Source organism: Palaemon carinicauda, chromosome 20, assembly GCF_036898095.1.
Source record: "Palaemon carinicauda isolate YSFRI2023 chromosome 20, ASM3689809v2, whole genome shotgun sequence".
Lineage (NCBI taxonomy): Eukaryota > Metazoa > Arthropoda > Malacostraca > Decapoda > Palaemonidae > Palaemon > Palaemon carinicauda.
In genome coordinates this window covers 110,146,726-110,165,736 of record NC_090744.1, presented here as the reverse complement: position 1 = coordinate 110,165,736, position 19,011 = coordinate 110,146,726, and the positions used below count along the sequence as shown (strand labels likewise).

General features: G+C 42.3%; 1 protein-coding gene across 1 annotated transcript in view; it reads right to left on the bottom strand.

The window, feature by feature from the left end:
- Positions 1-10,983, bottom strand: part of LOC137614367 (protein cornichon homolog 4-like) — a 50,165-nt gene extending 39,182 nt beyond the window's left edge. Inside the window, exon 1 of the mRNA XM_068344157.1 lies at positions 10,829-10,983. Within this exon, the coding sequence (XP_068200258.1) occupies positions 10,829-10,942 (114 nt within the window). The 5' untranslated portion in view covers positions 10,943-10,983. The remainder of the gene's footprint in view (positions 1-10,828) is intronic.
- Between the last annotated feature and the right edge of the window lie 8,028 nt (positions 10,984-19,011).

Here is a 19,011-nt window from a genome sequence, read left to right as displayed (position 1 = left end):
GAGTTCTAAAGACCATCGTGATGTCCTATTCAGGAGGTCAATACTCCTTTGGAGGACATGACTGAAGTACTTCATGAGCATGGACAGTTCCCGCAGGGTGGAAATATCTAAGCCAGTGTTTCCCAACCTTTTTTGGTTGTGACTCTAAATGCAGTCTTAACCTATAGTAAATCCAACCATATAGGTGTCTTATGACCATGCCTCCTTTGTTACAATGTGTTCAGTAGACTCTACCTTGTCCCACTAAAGTAAATCAGTTTCATTAATCTAAATAAAAATGTGAGCAACTGTGAATTATTAAGAATACATTTATAAGACCCTCTGGCAACCCTCAGAAATACGCTCGCAACCCTGGGGTTAGGAACCACTGGTCTAAGTCCTTTAATCTAAATAATTGAGTCACGGCTGGCAATAGCCCTTTACCGCAGCAACAGAGAGGAGCTTCTTCCGGTGAAGAAAGAAATAAGCAATTACCGTACATCCAGAGGCATCGACCAGAGAAATATCTGGTCTACAACACCAATCGCAGATGCCCCACGTCCCCCTGGTAGACTGCTGCATAAGATCTGCCCTAATATCCAGACATCTCCCTTGCCATACCTTGAGAAACGTTCGGAGATAAAGGATAATTGCCATGCATGAATTATAATTGGAATGCCACAGAGATGTTAAATCTCAGCATGTGGGGCAGCCTGAGGAGGTTGGCAACCAGGGCAGTTACCTCAGTACCTCGATGAGGAGTATCAGAAAATAGATGAACCATTTAAGCTTGTGGCCGCTTTGGAGCCTCCAGCATCATCCTGACGTTCGGGGTCGCCAACACTGTTAATGACCCGACGAACCAGACGGAATGGCAGAAAAGCTTAAGCATCAAGGTTTCTCCAGGAATATTGAAATGCATCCTTCATTGCTTCTGTACAGTATTCTGGATTTGAAGAACAGTTCACTGGAAGCATCTTGTACAAATGTGTGGCAAACAAAGTCAATCATTGGAAACCCCATGTAATCACACACACACGTTCAGGACGTAAGGATTTATCTTCCCTTGGGGGAAAGCAACCCGGAATATGTAGGGAGGGGTAGCAACACAAATATGTCTCAGGCTCCTCTCCCCCTTGAAGAAGATCGACGAGAAGAGGGGCTGTTCCCCGTATAGTTCCCCTTCTAGAATCATGTCCGGATTCTAAAACATGATCACTCAAAGAAACGCAAGAATCCCTTTCCCGTATGCGAGAAGACCTGTTCTTCGGCACCGGCCAATGATCTTTTACTTTCTCTGAGGCATCATGAGCCCTCAGAGAAAGGGGAAAGGGGGTTACATGGAAACCTCCTATCCTCTGAAGCTTCAGAGGACTCAGGATCTGAATGGACTCCGTTCCTTACCGGGAACTCTTCAACTCCAAGGAGAGAGAACATGAGGTCGACATAAATTCAATGATGTTCGACAAATTCAATCGGGGGCCAATTAATAATTACCAACAAAAGAAATTACTGTGGGTGATCTCGAACTGCGATAGGTTTGAGGACAAGGGTCACACAGAGGAGTAACTGGATGCCGACGGTCAGGATTTCGGTAGTCAAGAAGGTCTACTGAATAGAGTTGCAGGTCATAATTATGAGCATGGGGTGGAGTGCGTGCGGTCTAGCTCTCGCAGGTGTCACGGCTCTCCTTAAAGAGGTTTCATAGTTGTACTCTATCATGGACACAAGCACTGCAGGGGAGAGTCTTGGATCTTACAAACAAATCTCTCCCTAACAGCAGCAGCGTGCCGAGTGGTGAGGGGCGCCTGAGCGATGTGCCACATGATGAGCAGTGTGCAACCAGTGAGGCAGTGGGTGTTAGCGCACATTACCACCACAAGCTCAGGAGAGGAAGGGTTGCCTATTGGAGACATGTGAGTTACTCCACGTTCACGCTCAAAAATACTAGTGCACATATTGAGATATGTTGGTGTGACAACACAGTGCACCACGTGAGAAGCGACCTTCTCAAATACGGGCAGCATGTGACGGATGATTGCTAAAACTAATAGGGTCTTCTCAACTGGCGTTGCAGATACATCTGGTTCGAGAACGTTGAGGATGGCGTGGTCAAATACATGGGTTCACATGAAACAGTCACTTATTAAGTGCGCTAGAGTGAGAGTGTGCCACATTTTCACCAATATTAGGCGTGCTGTTGTGTGCTCCACAGCTAGTGTGAGTGGAATGTGAGTGAGGATATCAGGAGAGCGCTGAGCACAAACTACGTCTGGCAAGCAGGGTTTCCAATCTAGTTGGAAAAAGTTGTATGCAGAAAGCCACGCATTCATTTGTATATGATGATTCAGAGTCCAAACACGGCGCAGTTAAAGACATATTAATTGCAACCGTATGCACCTTGTTCCTCCCAGTACCGTCTTCTTCCAAGCTCGTAGGGGCGTTTGAACAATCAGGGGAGTCTAACTTGGGCGGAATATTAGCCGGTCGCTCAAGTTCAGACAGAAGGACAATGTCGTAAGACGAAGCTTATTCCCCTTCCGAGGGATTGAGTCAAAAGGCATAGCACAGCATTGTCACCAGAAACAAGTGTCCAAGAGTTAATGAGGACAATTTTAAAAGCGAAGTTTACAGAAACACCGAAAACATGTCTGTGCTATTTGGCAGCAGAAAACAATCACAAAAAAGCTAGAAAGAGAAAGAAAAAAAACACAATAAACAACAAAGATATTCCAGCTTCCACCTGTTTACCTTGTTATAAAAGTTCAACAGCCAGGTATTCAAGCATCACTGATATCTACTGTATTATATATAATGGACAAAGGTTTGTACTAGTGTAGGAAAAACTCTTGGTTAACCTGTTCCACAGACATTAGAGGAAGCCATTGTTAGGATTTTTTTTTTTGCATAAGCCTAATCTGATCAGTTTTGAAACAGATTGCATCCCTGCATAGGAAGCAGAGTACTAATTGCATTTGAATTTGTTATATCATACAGGAATATTTGCCAAACTAGTTTTATTACATCTCACCAAGCCCCACCATGAATATATACCAAGGGTTATTTTCCTAGCATACTACCATAAAAGTAAAAGCCCCAGGTTTATAGGCCGCTCATGAATGGCAGTGGCAAGAGATAGTGACATTGCCCTATCAAGCAGGACAATGCCCTAGAGACTGACCATAAATACATATGATCAGCACCCAAGGGCCAGGCAATGGCTAGTGATGACTGCAGATAGACCTATAGGCTCCCCCAATGCCCCCCCCCCCCCTTAGCTCACAAGGATGATGAGGTTGCAGCGACCAAAGAAACTAACGAGTTTGAGCGGGCCTCGAACACTAGTCTGGAGTTTACCAGTCAAGGACGTTACCACATCGGTAACACTATTCATCCATTTAGGGTAATATTATAGAACCCCACGGGAAGAGCTTTACTAATAAAGAAATGGGGTTTTATATAGAACAACTCCAGTTTTCTTAAAAAATAACAAATTCGTAGATAATTTGTATTTTTCCTAACTATACAAACCTTAGCTATTTAAAGTGGGTAATTACGTTCGCGTAACTGAAAGGACGAGCCATAAAAATTTAACGAGGGATTATTACCCCACTGCTAGTTAGCGGGGGGTAGGGAGGGTAGTTAGCTACCTCCCCCCTCACACACCTGTGTTGTAGGTAGGACTTCATGGGGGACAGGGCTGGCGGGCAAGTTTGATTAAATAGCTAAGGTTTGTATAGTTAGGAAAAATACAAATTATCTACGAATTTGTCATTTGTTTCGTAACTGGAATACAAACCACGCTATTTAAAGTGAGTGACTTAACCCTTCAGATGGGTGGAATAAGTCCCAGCCATACTGGCTTTTGGCTTTGCCCAGGGACTCATTATCTGAGTGTGTCAGCACTCAACAATAAAGAGTCCCTGCACCTCGCTCGCATCTTGCTATGCAAGGGCTGCGGCCTACATAAGTTGTGTGTGAAGGAAAAAAGTGTGACTCGTCCCAGGAAGTTGACCTGAAGTTCTTTAGATAGAAACTTAAGGCTAGGACTCTCCCAATACCACCTCGTCAGGGTATGGGGACGCGACAGTATTAACTTAATACTAGGAACACAAGGGAACATGGTTTACCTGCAGTGGTTTGAGGTCAGCTGTGCAGAGAACCCAGGATGCTGCTTTCCCCAAGAGAGGGGAGGATGAAGAAAAGAATAAGGGCCAGGCATACCTTTTCATTCATGCAGACTAAAACCAGGTAACAATGCCCTCAACCCTCTGCTACTTGTCCATTAAGGAGTCTGAGGTTTAAACCAGCTGTTGTGCAGCCACCACAGGGCTGATAGAGAACGTATCGAGCCTCCTGTGGGTCACGTCTTGCAGGTAGTGGGCTGTGAAGGTCGTTTGACGCTTCCACACCCCTGCTTGCAGAACCTGCGTCACTGATTAGTTTTTCTTGAAGGCCAGCTACTCCCCTGACATCATGAGCTCTAGGGCGACGTGACGGAGGAGGGTCAGAATTCAGGGACAGATGGATGGCCTTTCGAATCCATGCTGAGATGGTGTTCTTGGTAACCCTCCTCTTCGATCTCCCAGTGCTGACAAACAACACCCGCACTTGGGGACGAACTGCAGCTGTTCTCTTCAGGTATAGCCTCAGACTCCTTACTGGGCACAGTAGGAGATGGTCTGGGTCATCTGTTACGGAACGAAGACTCGAAATCTGGAAGGAGTCGAAGCGAGGGCCCAGCACTCCCGGATTCTGAGTCTTAACAATAAACTCAGGGACGAAGCTGAACGTTACCTCCCCCCCATCCCCTTGAATGGACGATGTCATACGAGAGACCATGAAGTTCGCTAACTCGCTTGGTTGACGCCAAAGCTAGTAGGTACACCGTCTTCCAAGTCAGGTGGCGACCTGAAGCCTGGCGTAATGGTTCGTAGGGAGGTCTCTTAAGAGACCTGAGGACTCGAACCACGTTCCATGGAGGAGGTCTCACTTCCGACCAAGGACAGGTAAGTTCATAACTACGTATGAGTAGGGAAAGTTCTAGCGAAGAAGAAATGTCCACTCCTTTAAGCCTGAAGGCTAGACTTAAGGCTGAGCGATAGCCTTTCACTGCCGAGACTGAAAGGCGCATTTCTTCTCGCAAATACCCGAAGAACTCCGGTATTGCTGGAATAGTGGCATCGAGTGGAGAGATACCCCTTCCACGACACCAACCACAGAAAACTCTCCACTACACTTGGTAGACTCCTGCGGATGACTTTCGCAGGTGTCCAGACATTCTTTCCGCAACTTGTTGCGAAAATCCTCTCTCTGCGAGGAGATGCTGGATAGTCTCTAGGCATGAAGCCGAAGCGAAGCTACAGCTTTGTGAAAGATGTTGGCGTGTGGTTGTTTGAGTAGCTCGTGTCATGGAGGGAGTTCTCTCGGAGGCTCCGTAAGGAGTTGCAGAAGGTCCGGGAACCATTCCGCGTGATGCCACAGCGGAGCTATGAGAGTCATCGAGAGGTTGACCGATAGTCTAGTCTTGTTGAGTACCCTCCTCATCAGACAGAACGGGGGGAAAGGCATATACTGTATGTCGATGTTGTGCCACCGTTGTTGGAAAGCATCTTGCCAGAGAGCCTTGGGGTTCGGGACTGGGGAACAGTACAGCGGCAGTTTGAAGTTCAACGCTGTCGCGAACAGATCCACAATCAGGGAACCCCACAAAGTCAGGACTTTGTTGGCTACTTGACGATCCAAAGACCACTCGGTACTCACTATCTGAAACGCTCTGCTCAGACTGTCGGCGGGCACATTCCTTTTGCCGGGAATGAAGCGAGCCAAAAGTGGAATCGAGTGGACTTAGGTCCATCTCAGTATCTCTACTGCAAGATGGGATAGCTGTTGTAAAAAGGTACCTCCCTGCTTGTTGAAGCCACTACTGTGGTGTTGTCGCTCATCACCACCACAGAGTGACCCGCCAGGTGCTGTTGGAACTGTTGAAGGGCCAGAAAAACGGGCTTCATTTCTAACAGATTTATATGGAGGCACTTTTCTGATTCTGACCACAGGCCTGAGGTCCTGTGGTTCAGAACGTGGGCCCCCCACCCTTTCTTTGAGGCGTCCGAAAAAATCATCAAATCCGGGGGGAGGACGAGAAGATCCACTCCCTTTCGCAGGTTCTCGTCTGCCACCCACCACTGAAGGTCAGTCTGTTCCGTGAGACCCATAGGGATCAAGACGTCCGGGGAATCGTGTCCTTGACTCCACCGGGACTTGAGTTGCCATTGCAGGGATCTCATTCTGAGGCGACCGTTGGGAACTAGACGTAACAAGGATGAGAGATGGCCGAGGAGACGTAACCACGATTGGGCTGGGAGTTCGTCTCGTCTGAGGAAAGGACTTGCGACTTTCCTCAGCCTTGCTATCCTGTCGCCTGATGGGAAGGCTCTGTGGAGATTGGTGTCTAATATCATGCCTAAATATAACAGTCTTTGGGAAGGAAGCAGAGAAGACTTCTCGAGATTTACCATCATCCCTAGATCTTGGCAAATCCCCAGAAGTTTGTCTCGGTGTCGAAGAAGGGTTGACTCCGAGTCTGCTAAGATCAGCCAGTCGTCCAGATAACGGAGGAGACGGATGCCGATCTTGTGTGCCCACGAAGATATCAGGGTGAACACTCTGGTGAAAACCTGAGGTGTTGTGGAGAGACCGAAGCACAGCACCTTGAACTGGTAGATCTTGTTGTCTAGGCTGAATCTTAGGTACTTCCTTGAAGACGGATGGATTGGGATCTGGAAGTACGCGTCCTTCAGATCCAGTGTGGACATGAAGTCTCGCGGTCTCACTGCGAGTCTGACCGTGTCTGCCGTCTCCATGCTGAACGGGGTCTGCTTGCCAAACCTGTTCAGAGCTGAGAGGTCGATGACTGGTCTCCAGCCTTCAGACGCCTTCTTTACAAGAAAGAGTCGACTGTAGAAGCCTGGGGACCCGTCGACGACCTCTTGGAGAGCGTCCTTCTTCAACATGGTCTTGACTTCTGCCCAAAGGGCTTGCTCTCTTGCCGATCCCATGGCAAGAGCGCTCAACGACACTGGATTCGCTGTCAGGGAATATCTTTGGCTGATCACGGAGATCGTCCAGGAATCGGCCCCGAGTTGCTGCCACCTGTTCGTGCAACTTTGGAGGCATCCCCCCAATCCTATCATTTGCGGCCTCGGCCACTCCCCCTAGGATTCTTGCCTCCCCTGGAGGACTTCTTGCCTCTCCTGTCCTTGACGGGAAAGGGCTATTTGGACACCGCTGCCTTTCCTGCTATTGCCGGCTTTGTCGTCTTTGCAGGGCGAGGTTGTTGGGGTGCTGGAGGCTTATAGGGCTTTAATGTTAAAGCTCTCTGGAGGAGGGAGTCCTGGTTGGACTTCCTCCACCTCTCAGCCGCCTGCTCTACATCTTTCGGCTCAAACAGACTACTCCCCAAAAGGGAGGAATGTCTGAGCTTACTGACCTTGGTGTTGGGGACCTTTGAGTTTAATCTTTCAGACACCGTATCACAGCGTTTCGGAGAGGAAGAAGACTTCTCCTGGGAGCCCTGATCCGAAGATCGAGGGCGAGCAGGAGACCGAGTGCGTCCATGGCGTGTATCAGGCCGAGGGCGCGCAGAGGTCCGTTGGAGAGCAGGAGATCGTGGGCACATAGTCTCTGGAACTGCTGGGCGAACAGGAGATTGTGGGGGTGCAGGAACTCGTGGGTGTGCAGGAGAGCGCTGGCGAGATGAGGCAGCAACCGGTGAGCGCTTGCGCGCAGTAGTGCGCGGGCGCCCAGGCGAACGTTGGTGCACAGGGGAAACCTGGCACTTAAGGGACTTGCACACAATGTGTGAAAGCCCCTTTTGCCCTGAAGGGACCAGTGCCCGTTTGAAAACGGGATGTGTGGGCGCCCACACCGCGTCAGCAGCCAGGAAAGGTGAAGGCAGGTCAGCAGGTCTGGCAGGCGTAGGAGATCGCGAACTATCTGCGGAGAGGTCCAGGTCCAAGGAAGTAGCAGGAACGGTAGCTGAAGGACGAGGTTCCTCTGCGGGGGACTGCGAGGATGAAGATCCGAAGAGGTGCCTCCTAACACCCTTGTGAGGAGAAGGAAGACCTCGGCGACGAAGAGGAAGGCAAGCCTTACGTCGGATGCGTCCTCTGGGAGCAGCAGGTAAACCATTGGCAGTCCTCCGAAGAGGAGTCTCTGTCAGTGAACTCCCCCGGGGGGGTGAGAATCACCCGCAGGAGAGACCGTTGGACTTAGATCCTCCCTCGAAGGATATTCGGAGGGGGGAGCTAAGCCTTCAGCTACAACAGGAGCAGGGGTTTGAACACTCTCATTGGAAGTGTCTGCCACAACAGCCTCGACAATAGACAGAGGGTCAACCTCTGCTACCGCCAGTGACTGTTTGACAGCTGCTCCCAACCTGATCATGTCAAACAGGGCTTCCTTGGAGGGCGAACCCTGAAGCCCCAAGGAAGCCCAAAGCTGCAAAAGAACATTACTAATAGGAGAAATAATTAAATCCTCCCCCGGGGAGGAGCTGCCTTGCTATGGGAGGCAACTCCCTCTCCCAAACCCCGAGATCGGTCAACAACAGTACGGCCTCTCACGAGAGGCCGACCGAGTGGGAGCTTCGGAGGAGGTTTGGGCTACGGAAGAAGAGTCCTTAGGATTTTCCTTCTTCAAAGAAACCTTTGAAGGAGAAATATCCCGTTTGGACTTCTTCCGGCGCCGAGAAAACCTCTCCCACTGGGAGGTAGGCCACTCCCTACATTCCATACAAACATTATTACTTTCACACAGTTGACCCCTACAATAAGGGCATAAGGTGTGAGGATCTGTCTCGATGGAAGACATGAAGGTCCCACAAGGGCGGTCAGGTAACCCAGGGCACTTCCGCATTGTAGAGGCCAACTTCACAACACTGAGAAAAAGAAAGAAAAAGCAATGATTAATGGCTGTCAAAGAGGCGAGGGTGAAAGCGGACACGTCCGATCACCACCCGGGACAAAGTAAAAGTGGAGCTACAACACAGGTGTGTGAGGGGGGAGGGTAGCTAACTACCCTCCCTACCCCCCGCTAACTAGCGGTGGGGTAATAATCCCTCGTTAAATTTTTATGCCTCGTCCTTTCAGCTACGCGAAAGTAATTACCCACTTTAAATAGCGTGGTTTGTATTCCAGTTACGGAACAAATTACCTTTATTTTCATCACAAATGGTTGATAAGATATACTCTAATTTATCCTATAGTAATGGGGACCACCCAGTGGGAACCAGGGGTTTTGGGTGGGAAAAGCTTACTGGGGAATCGATAAATAATGGTAAAACTAACATTTTCTTCATCATAAATTGTTCTCTGGGATGCATAATAAAAACGTAAAAAATTACACAAAACATTGGCATTCTATATTCCTGAGATATTTCTCATTTGTTTGCTTATTTCCTACAGTTCTCATGTATCTGCATGTAAGGTAAGCCATTATTTATAATTAACTTCTAGGACCCCATTGTAGGTACAATGTTAGTGCATATAAAGGAAATAAGGTCGGGCATTATTTGTGATTTACTTTTAGGGAAAGCGATGTCTGGGGGGGCTTGCCACATAGCTAGGTCTGTGACCTGAAACTACTGAGTTAGGTTAGGTGGGGTGTGTTAGGATCCGTGGCCTTTTGAACAAATCTCAAATTTATATTTCCGTTAAGGAAAAAATTCCCTTACGGGACAACCAGTTTTTCTTGTGGATAATAGTGTGTTTGCGATGAATTTCACCTTTATTTCAATCATAAATAATCACGTTTTTATTCAGTTTTCCCGCACCCAAAGCCTCCAGTTCAGACTTACGTCTGTTGGGAAGGGGGGAGGGGGTGAGAACAGTTTATTTGGAGCAGAAATAAGGGTCAAATTCAATGAAAGCACACTATTTATTAAAAAGCTTTTTTTTCTATTAGAAATGTTGTTCTGTGTTAAACCATAATTTTACCCAGTTTAGTTCTCCTCTCGTCACTTTATTTAGGGTCAATTGTAAAATGCTTTAGTAATCCTTAATTTCCAACGCATACGAGTAAATTTTTCGGAAAACGGGCTTTTTTTATCGGGAAAAGTTCGTTTTTACTCTGAAAGTTTTCGATGAACGTAACTATGATAAAAAAAAATTTTTCGTATTATCCAACTTGAGAAAATTCAATAATACAATGCAATTTCAAGTAGTGTGCACAACGTTGGGTCACTAATTTTTTTGTCAGTCCAAATACTTGTACACTCGGCTAACATGTATAGCGCAATATGTACTGCTTGCCAGAACAGAGGAGTAATAAAATAATGTTTAATTGCAAGCAACGGCGGAGTGAAGACCAGTAGGTGAATAATTAGCATTACTCCATAAATCATCATAATCGTAGATACAATAAAACATGGGCGACGATGATAGGACGGATTCTTGTTTTCAATGCGGGCAGCAAGACCAATAACCCGACCATCTACAAACGAAATGCAATTAACTCTAAAGGTTTGAACTATAATATTACCAAAATATATATCATTAGTATACCACATATCTGCGGACGTTTTGACGGACACCTAAAGCCTACCGTACCTCACATCCTATGACAGAAGCCGATGCGATTTACTGGGTAATAAACCAACTGAATTTTTGAGCAGCTCAGGATAACTTAAATAGTTAAAAGACACAACTAAAATGTTTCTAAAACACGGAGTTACTAACTTAGATAACTAGATAGCTATCAATGGCATAGGCTGCCTCCAAGCAGAGAATCTTGAACATACTACCTGTAAGGTAAATTAAGTATTAACCCCCGAGTAAAATGAAAAGGATACGTAGTAGACCAACAAGAAGAGTAAGGCTCCCGTGTCAAAGAGGGAAAAGACATAAACTGCAGTGTCCAGAGAAGGAGAATCCTGGCCCGTCGTCGGCTTCGATGTATCCTCCATGGTTAGTGTTGTTGTTGTGACGTACTTATCCTGCGGTGCTTAGCGACCAAGTTATTTTTCAGCAGCCGTATGAAGAATAAACAAGATAAATTAGATCATAGGAAACTTGCTGTTTAAGAAAGAAGCAGTAGAGAAAAGAAAAGAATGTGGAAAAATGAGAGAAGAAAATAAAAGAATTAGAATAAAGAAGAAGAGAAAAGGAAAATAATAGAATTACAGCAACCGTACGAAGAAGAAAAGAAGCTAATAGGAAACGTTTGCTGTTTAAGAAAAAATGAATAGAGAAAAGAAAATGATATATTTATCAGATGTGAAAAAAAGATAAAAAAAAATAAAAGAATTAGAATGAAGAAAACTAAGGAGGTGCCGATGGAAAGGCGAATCCCTCCGCCCAACAAATGAACTGAACTAGTTTATTTTTGTGATACCATTTTTGGTATTGATTTCGATTATCGGTTTTTAAAGTCATATTTATAGGCATATTTTAAATGCATTGTTTTTCTATAATTGGAAGAGATAAAAAATCAGTAAGGTAGTAAAAGGGAAAGAGCATCGCATAGTGCTTAAGAAAAGCAGGTTTCCTCTTAGGCCTTAGGGCAAAATCAATTTCAGGTTTCCTGGATAATGATGAACGGAATTTTCTAACACATATTGAAGATAACAATAACAGATAGTTGGAATGATAAGTTATCTATGAATACGCATGGCACGGGTTGATATATTCCTTTCTGCATATCTAAACTGATAAGATAACACTGCATCTCGGAAACAATGGTGCAGTGAGTGATAAGATTATTTATGGGAAATGCTTATAGAAAATCTGTAAGTAAACTCATGTAAAGTACATGAATGAAAAAAAATAATATTACCGCATGATATATTCAACCACTATTCAAAAAACTGTTGTAAAGTTTTTAATTTCAGTCAAATGGATTTTTTTTATCATTAACTTGCAGAACGCCGACTGTGAAAACGATATATGATTCTTCTTTTGTTTTTTAATTATTTTGGCATCCCTGAACCCCCTCCTTGTGTTCACCTACAAATTCCTCGCTTAGCAACGCCAAGTTACCTAACACAGATTCTCAAACTTCGTGCGTCAATGCCGTTCGGTGTTATGTAATACTGTACATTTATGTAACATGGACCAGAAACTGCCCTGACCGGTAAATTGTGTTTAGTTGAGTAAACTTCTGTAGCCTGGAAATATTAGCGTGAAGATTTTCGTGTAGCCTGTAATTTCCTAAATTGATTTGGTATTTCTATAATAATATTGAATGTTAAAAAATAGCTATAAAGATTTGTTATTATAGGAACTGATTCAGGTATCCACATACATACATACATACATACATACATACATACATACATACATACATACATACATACATACATACATACATGTCTTTTAGATAGACAACATAACCAAAGCAAACGTGACTATAGTTAAGCTGTCAGAAAGTCCAACACGAACCAAATAGCCTACACACACACACACACACACACACACACACACACACACACACACACACACACACACACACACATATATATATATATATATATATATATATATATATATATATATATATATATATATATATATATATATATATATATATATATATATATATATATATATATATATATATATATATATATATATATATACAAACACGTAGCTTCTATTTATGTATCTATCTATTTAACCTTACACGTCTCTCAGTTAGGTAACATAACCACATATCAACATGAATCAAATATACACATACGTGTATACACACGTAGCTTCTATATCTATCTATCTAAAATATAACAAGTGTTGAATCTCCCACTATAGGTGATGGCGAATGATGCACCAAATATTCCAAACAAAATTGTTTGAAGTATCTGCTTAAACTTTATTTTCAAATAGAAAATGACTTAGTTAAACTCAAGTTCAGTCAGAAAATATGTTTTACTGTTTTTTAATAACTTGATAAGTTTTTTATATGAAAAGATATCTGCGGTAACCGATTCCCTATTCATAGAAAATATTGGTTAATACCATAATATGGAATATAAGGCAACTGCCCATATTTTGGTTATAATAAATCGTCGATTGGTGGAACTATGGTGATTCATATGTAATGTGTCTTATTTTGACTAATTGCCGCAAAATTTTACGATTGCATAGTTGATCATAGCTATGGGATATCACTCCATGTATTTCTATGTACTTGAGCTTATTGATTCTTGAAATAGACGCGGAAATCTCGCCAAATCTCTTAAACTTTTATACGACGTAAGAAAATTGAGTGGATGTATCACTAACATGCGTATACAATTTCCCCCTAAAAAATTAAATGGCAACTATCATTTTGTTTTATTATAATATTTTATACAATCATGTGATTGAAAAATAGAATTGGGTTGACAATCCATGATCTATCGTTAACGAAATTATCTGGAATATATTGTTAAAATTCTTAGTATCCCGTAAAATAATTTCTCATTTTTTGTGTAGGCGTCATTTTAGAAAACCTTTGTCACTAAACTAGCTGTAACTCTGCTAAATTATTATTTGTTTCACTATTATTGAGACTGCCCCACTAGATACAAAACCTCTACCATCCGTGCCTACGTTCATCAAACCATCTCCTATTGTTCTCCCTGGACAGAAACTCGCAATGAACTGGATAGGATTACCCAGGTGTTTGTTAACAACGGCTACTGCAACAGGCAGGTCAATCGAGAGTGAAGTTAAACACGCTAGGGACAACTGGTACGAGACTAAGCCCAGCAGTAAAAACAGTCCATCTAGTATCAACCTATACTACAAAAGCATCATGCACAGCCTGTATCAACAGGACGAGAAGGCCATGAGGGACATCACCAAAAACCATGTCATCCCTGTTCAAGAAAACTCTAACACCAACCTCATCCTTTCCTATCAGACCATGAGGACCAGATTCCTCATTATGAGAAACAACTAGGTCCCTCCCGTGCAGGACTTTCTGAAGCGGTCCAACATTTTGTATTCCTATCAATGCCCAGCCCATGGATGTCCTGGTCATCCATGGGAGCCATCAAGACCCACCAGCTCCTCGCTCACGACAAGGATGGGGTTTGAGAGGACCTCATAAGGAATACTAAGATCACTGACAGTGCTCCGGACTGAACATGACCAAGGAGATGCTCCACATCCCCTCCTGCCAAAGAAACAACTCCAATCAACCTCATAACAATGACGACGAGGATAGCGAAAAGCATCCCGGCAGCATGTCTGTGACTGAAACTCCCCAGGCAATCGTCTCAGCAAAACAGCAAGCAGCTCTGGACTCCCCAGACCCGGATTCTGAGATGCTGAACAGCATGCCTGACTCTGAGCCCTGCTCAGGCAGTATGTTGGGCAATCAGTGTGCCGCTCTGGAAGCCCTGGGTGGGTCTACCAAAATCCTGACTCCACCCAACTCCAACGATTGTGAGCAGAGTATTGGTTTGATTGCAATGGAGCCTCTCCCGGCGAGTGCCTCAACCAATGAGAGAGCAGCTCCTTCCCAGACCAGATATTATGTACTCTGCCATCGAGGAACAATCAGCAACCAGTGGCTGATGTGATGAGCCAACCCCGGAGTATATTAGGACCCTGCTCATCACCCCTTAACAAGAATTTGCCTAATGATGAGACGGGATACTTGGCGCCCTCTCGTAATGCACAGCAGCCATACTCTATTGTACCGATCTTGACAAGTTAACTTTTAGTAGAACTAGAGATTTTTTTTCTATGCATTTTGCTCTCCCTATCGATGAATAACATAGCACAGTTACTTGCAGAACGAAGTACTGAAGGAAGAAGAAAAATACAAGCAGTAGAAAAGCTCAACTGCAAAATTAATGCTACTGAGGCACCGATTATCTTTAATGAAACTTGCCTAAAAGAAAGTGTACTCCCAAAGTATTATTATTATTACTATTTTCGTTAGTCACAGTCTTCAGAGGCTGTTGTTTATAGTGTGGGGTTCCAGTTTGCATCCAGCTCCCTTAAGAGTCCATCCCTTTCCTCACTATACTGTATGTGCAGTTTCAAGCAGCACACTCTTTTGTACCGTACCAGTCCTAGGGCTATATCGGCTCCTACTTTCTCGAGATTGCTTTTCAATGATTTAGGTATGGTTCCTAGTGCTCTTTTGGTTATTGGCACCACTGCTACCTGCATATTCCATACGTCTCTTAGTTTGATTCGAAGGTCCTGCTACTTTTCTATTTTTTCTCTCCACTTATCTTCCACTCCTGAGTTCCACGGTATTGCGACATCTATGAGTGATACTTTTTTTTTCGTTGTCTTATCAACCAGAATGATGTCTGGTCGATGTGCTTGTATCACCCTGTCTGTACTTATACTGTAGTCTAAGAGTAATCTAACCTGATAATTTCTATCACAGCTTGAGGTTGATGTTCGTACCATTTGTTGCTACATTGTATTTCATATTTTCTGCTGAGACTCAATGGAGAGCTTTAGCTACTGTATCCTGTCGTTTCTTATATTGATTCTAAGCAAGTGCTGAACGTTCACTGGCGATATGGCTGATGGTTTCTTCTTTATCCATATATTTCCTGCATTTTGACGAGATGTTATTTCCGTCTATAGCTCGTTTAATAATTTTATTCTTAAGGCCTGATCTGGAGCTACCATTATCCTCACTTCAGTTTCCTTCTTAAGTTTTCTCTGCAGACAATGCAGTATTTCCTTCCTAGCCAGTTAAACAACAGTTTGCCTCAGGAATTGTTCATGCATTGATTTTCTTTTCCATTCTTCTTGTATCTTTTTTTTCCCCCTTATACACTTCTGCGTCTTCATCCTCCTTTAGGGCCCATTAGGTTTTCTTCCAATGCACCTATTAGTTATTAATTTTCACTGGTCTTAAGGTACTTTCCTAGTGCTCTACTTTCGATGTTGACACAATCTTCTATACTGATGAGTCGTTTTCCTCCTTCACTTTTTTAGCATGTAGAGCCTAGGTGCAATGATTGTTGCATGTTTATCATCTTTCTAGTTTTTCTATACATGTTGCATAGCTTTGAATTCTTCCATTCCATTATTCCAGTACTGTACCTGATAACTGGCACTGCCCAGGTGTTGATAGCCTTTACCATATTTCCAGAGTTGAGGTCTGACTTAATTAAAGTTTTGATTCTTTGCACCTATTATCTTCTGATCTTTTCCTTCATTTCTTTGTTTTATTGCCTCTCCTTCTATTAACCTAAGGTATTTGTAGACTGCTTCGTCTATGACTTTGATGGACATTTCCATCTGGCAGCTTTATCCCTTCAGTGTATTTAAAAATTTATCCTAAATTTTTCATCTTTATATTTCTAAAGTTTTTCATTTATCAATTTTTTAAATTACTTTCGAAGTCTCCATATAATTTTCTATAATAAATTTTCATCTTTATATTAGAGTGCAGCTCTATCACTAAATGTAGTCCTGAAGTGAATTTAAACATGTGTCGACACCAAATAATGAATGGAGAAACTTGAATGCATTTTCCATGTTATTCTGAAAACTACCGGGAGGACAGTCCGACCGAAGAGAAACTCTCTTCGATCTATGAACGCCACGAAGACATTAAAGGTTTTAAAGGTTTAAAGGTCACTCATGAATAGCAGAGGCAAGGGGACCGTGACATTGCCCTAGCAATCAGGACAATGCCTTAGAGACTGACCATATATACATATGATCAGCGCCCAAGCCCCTCTCTCCACCCAAGCTAGACCAGGCAATGGCTGCTTATACATTTATCTATCTATATAAATATAACACACACAAATATATATATATATATATATATATATATATATATATATATATACAGTATATATATAAATATATATATATATATATATATATATATATATATTATACAGTATATATATAAATAAATATGTATATATATATGTATATATATATATATATATATATATAATTTATATATATATATATATATATATATATATATATATATATATATATATATATTAAACTGTTATCTTTCAGAAAAAGCTGACACGGATCCACGTCGACTAACCTATCAAAAGTATATTAAGTTTAAAATTAACGACTCAGTCAAACATTTCTTCACATTTCCTTATTTCTGCCAATTCTATTCATTATAAATAAAATAGATTTTATTTCATCATTATTATCAAATGGACATTCTCTCCCTAAAAATCTCTTAAGAATAGTATATAAAATTCAAATTGTTTATAACTTTGCCATGAATATCATTCTGGTGTGTTGGGGATTTCCATCCGAAGTGACGTAAAACTTCAAAGTTCTCGACATGTAATGCATTCGAAACCCTGTTTTTTTCTTTCTCTTTCTTGAACCCTGGGACATTCATTCTAAGGTTATGGCCATCGTTTCGTGCTTTGAGTCGTGATCAGACATCCTGTTCGTTTTGTCCAAGAAGAAGATGAAGGAGAAGAGGGATAGGAAGAAGAGGTTGAGGAGGAGGAGGAGAAGTAAGAAGAGGAAGAAGAAGAATATGGATAGGAGTAGAATAAATTATAATAAGAATGGGAGGAGAAGTAAGAAGCAGAAGAAGAAGAAGAAGAAGAAGAAGAAGAAGAAGAAGAAGAGGTTTCGGAAGAGGAGGAGAAATAAGAAGAGGAAGAAGAAGAACATGGATAGGAAAATAAAAAGCGATAAGAAGAAGGTGAGAAGAAGAAGAAAAAAGAAGAAAAAAAGAAGAAGAAGAAGAAGAAGAAGAAGAAGAAGAAAAGAATGGACAAGAGGAGGAGGAGGAGGAGAAGTGAAAATAAAATGAATAAGAAGACGGATAAGCAAAGAAGAAGATGAAGGATAAAAAGAACAGGAGGAGGAGAAGAAGTGGAAAAAGAAGAAGAGGAAGAAAATAGATAGGGAAAATAAGGGATATGAAGAGGAAGAAGAAGAAGAAGAAGATTAAGAAGAAGAAGAGGGATAGGAAAACAAAAATGGATAAGAAGAGGAGGAGGAGGAGGAGAAGTAAGAACAAGATGAAGAAGAAGAGGGATAAGGAGAACAGGAGGAGGAGTAGAAGAAGTGAGAAAAGGCAGAAGAAAAATGGATAGGAAAAAGAAGAAGGGATATGAAGAAGAGGAGGAGAAGGTAAAAAGAGGAAGAAGAAAGAAAAAGATGAAGAGAGATAGGAAAAGAAGAATGAATAAGAAGAGGAGGAGGAGGAGAAGTAGAAATAAGATGATGAAGAAGAAAGATAAGCAAAGAAAAAGAAGAATAAGAAGAACAGGAGGAGGAGAAGTAAGAAGAAGAAAAAAAAAATGAGTAGGAAAAAGAAGAAGAAGAAGAAGAAGAAGAAGAAGAAGAAGAAGAAGAAGAAGAAGGGGGATAGGAAAAGAAGAATGGACAAGAAGAAGAGGAGGAGGAGAAATAAAAAGAAGATGAAGAAGAAGCGGGATAAGCAAAGAAGAAGAAGAATGATAAGAAGAACAACAGGAAGAGAGAAGAAGGAAAAGAAGAAAGAGGAAGAGGAAGAAGAAGAATAAAGCCATTTGCGCTGTATCGTCTTTGTATTCTTTCGTTGGTTCCTGGCCATCATTTATTGAGATTTTCCAGTTTTACGATATGGATCGTAAACAATACTGCCCATCAAGGGGGAAGGAAGAGATTTTGGCAGAAATCTTATGGGGCAAAAAGGGTCAAAGGTCGATATGTTTTGAAGTTGGTATTTGTTGCCACTTCGGTTTCCTCGTGACTTTGTTTCGTCTTCTACTTAACTAGAAATCAATTATTCCTTTTTATTAACCTATTTCAAGCTATGTTTTATTATAATACTATTACTTTGTTAGTTCATTACAAGATACGAGCGTTTAATGACTCTTCAGATGTTTATTTTGCTCGTAATTTCATTTTATATTTATTATTTTACAGATATTTTTCATGTAGATGTCCCTTATGTTTCTGAAAAATAAAAGGAAAAGGAAATGGTTGAAAAACTTCTATCGTTTATAATCGAAAGGGTTAGTTTTGTCCATGTGTTGAGAGAGAGAGAGAGAGAGAGAGAGAGAGAGAGAGAGAGAGAGAGAGA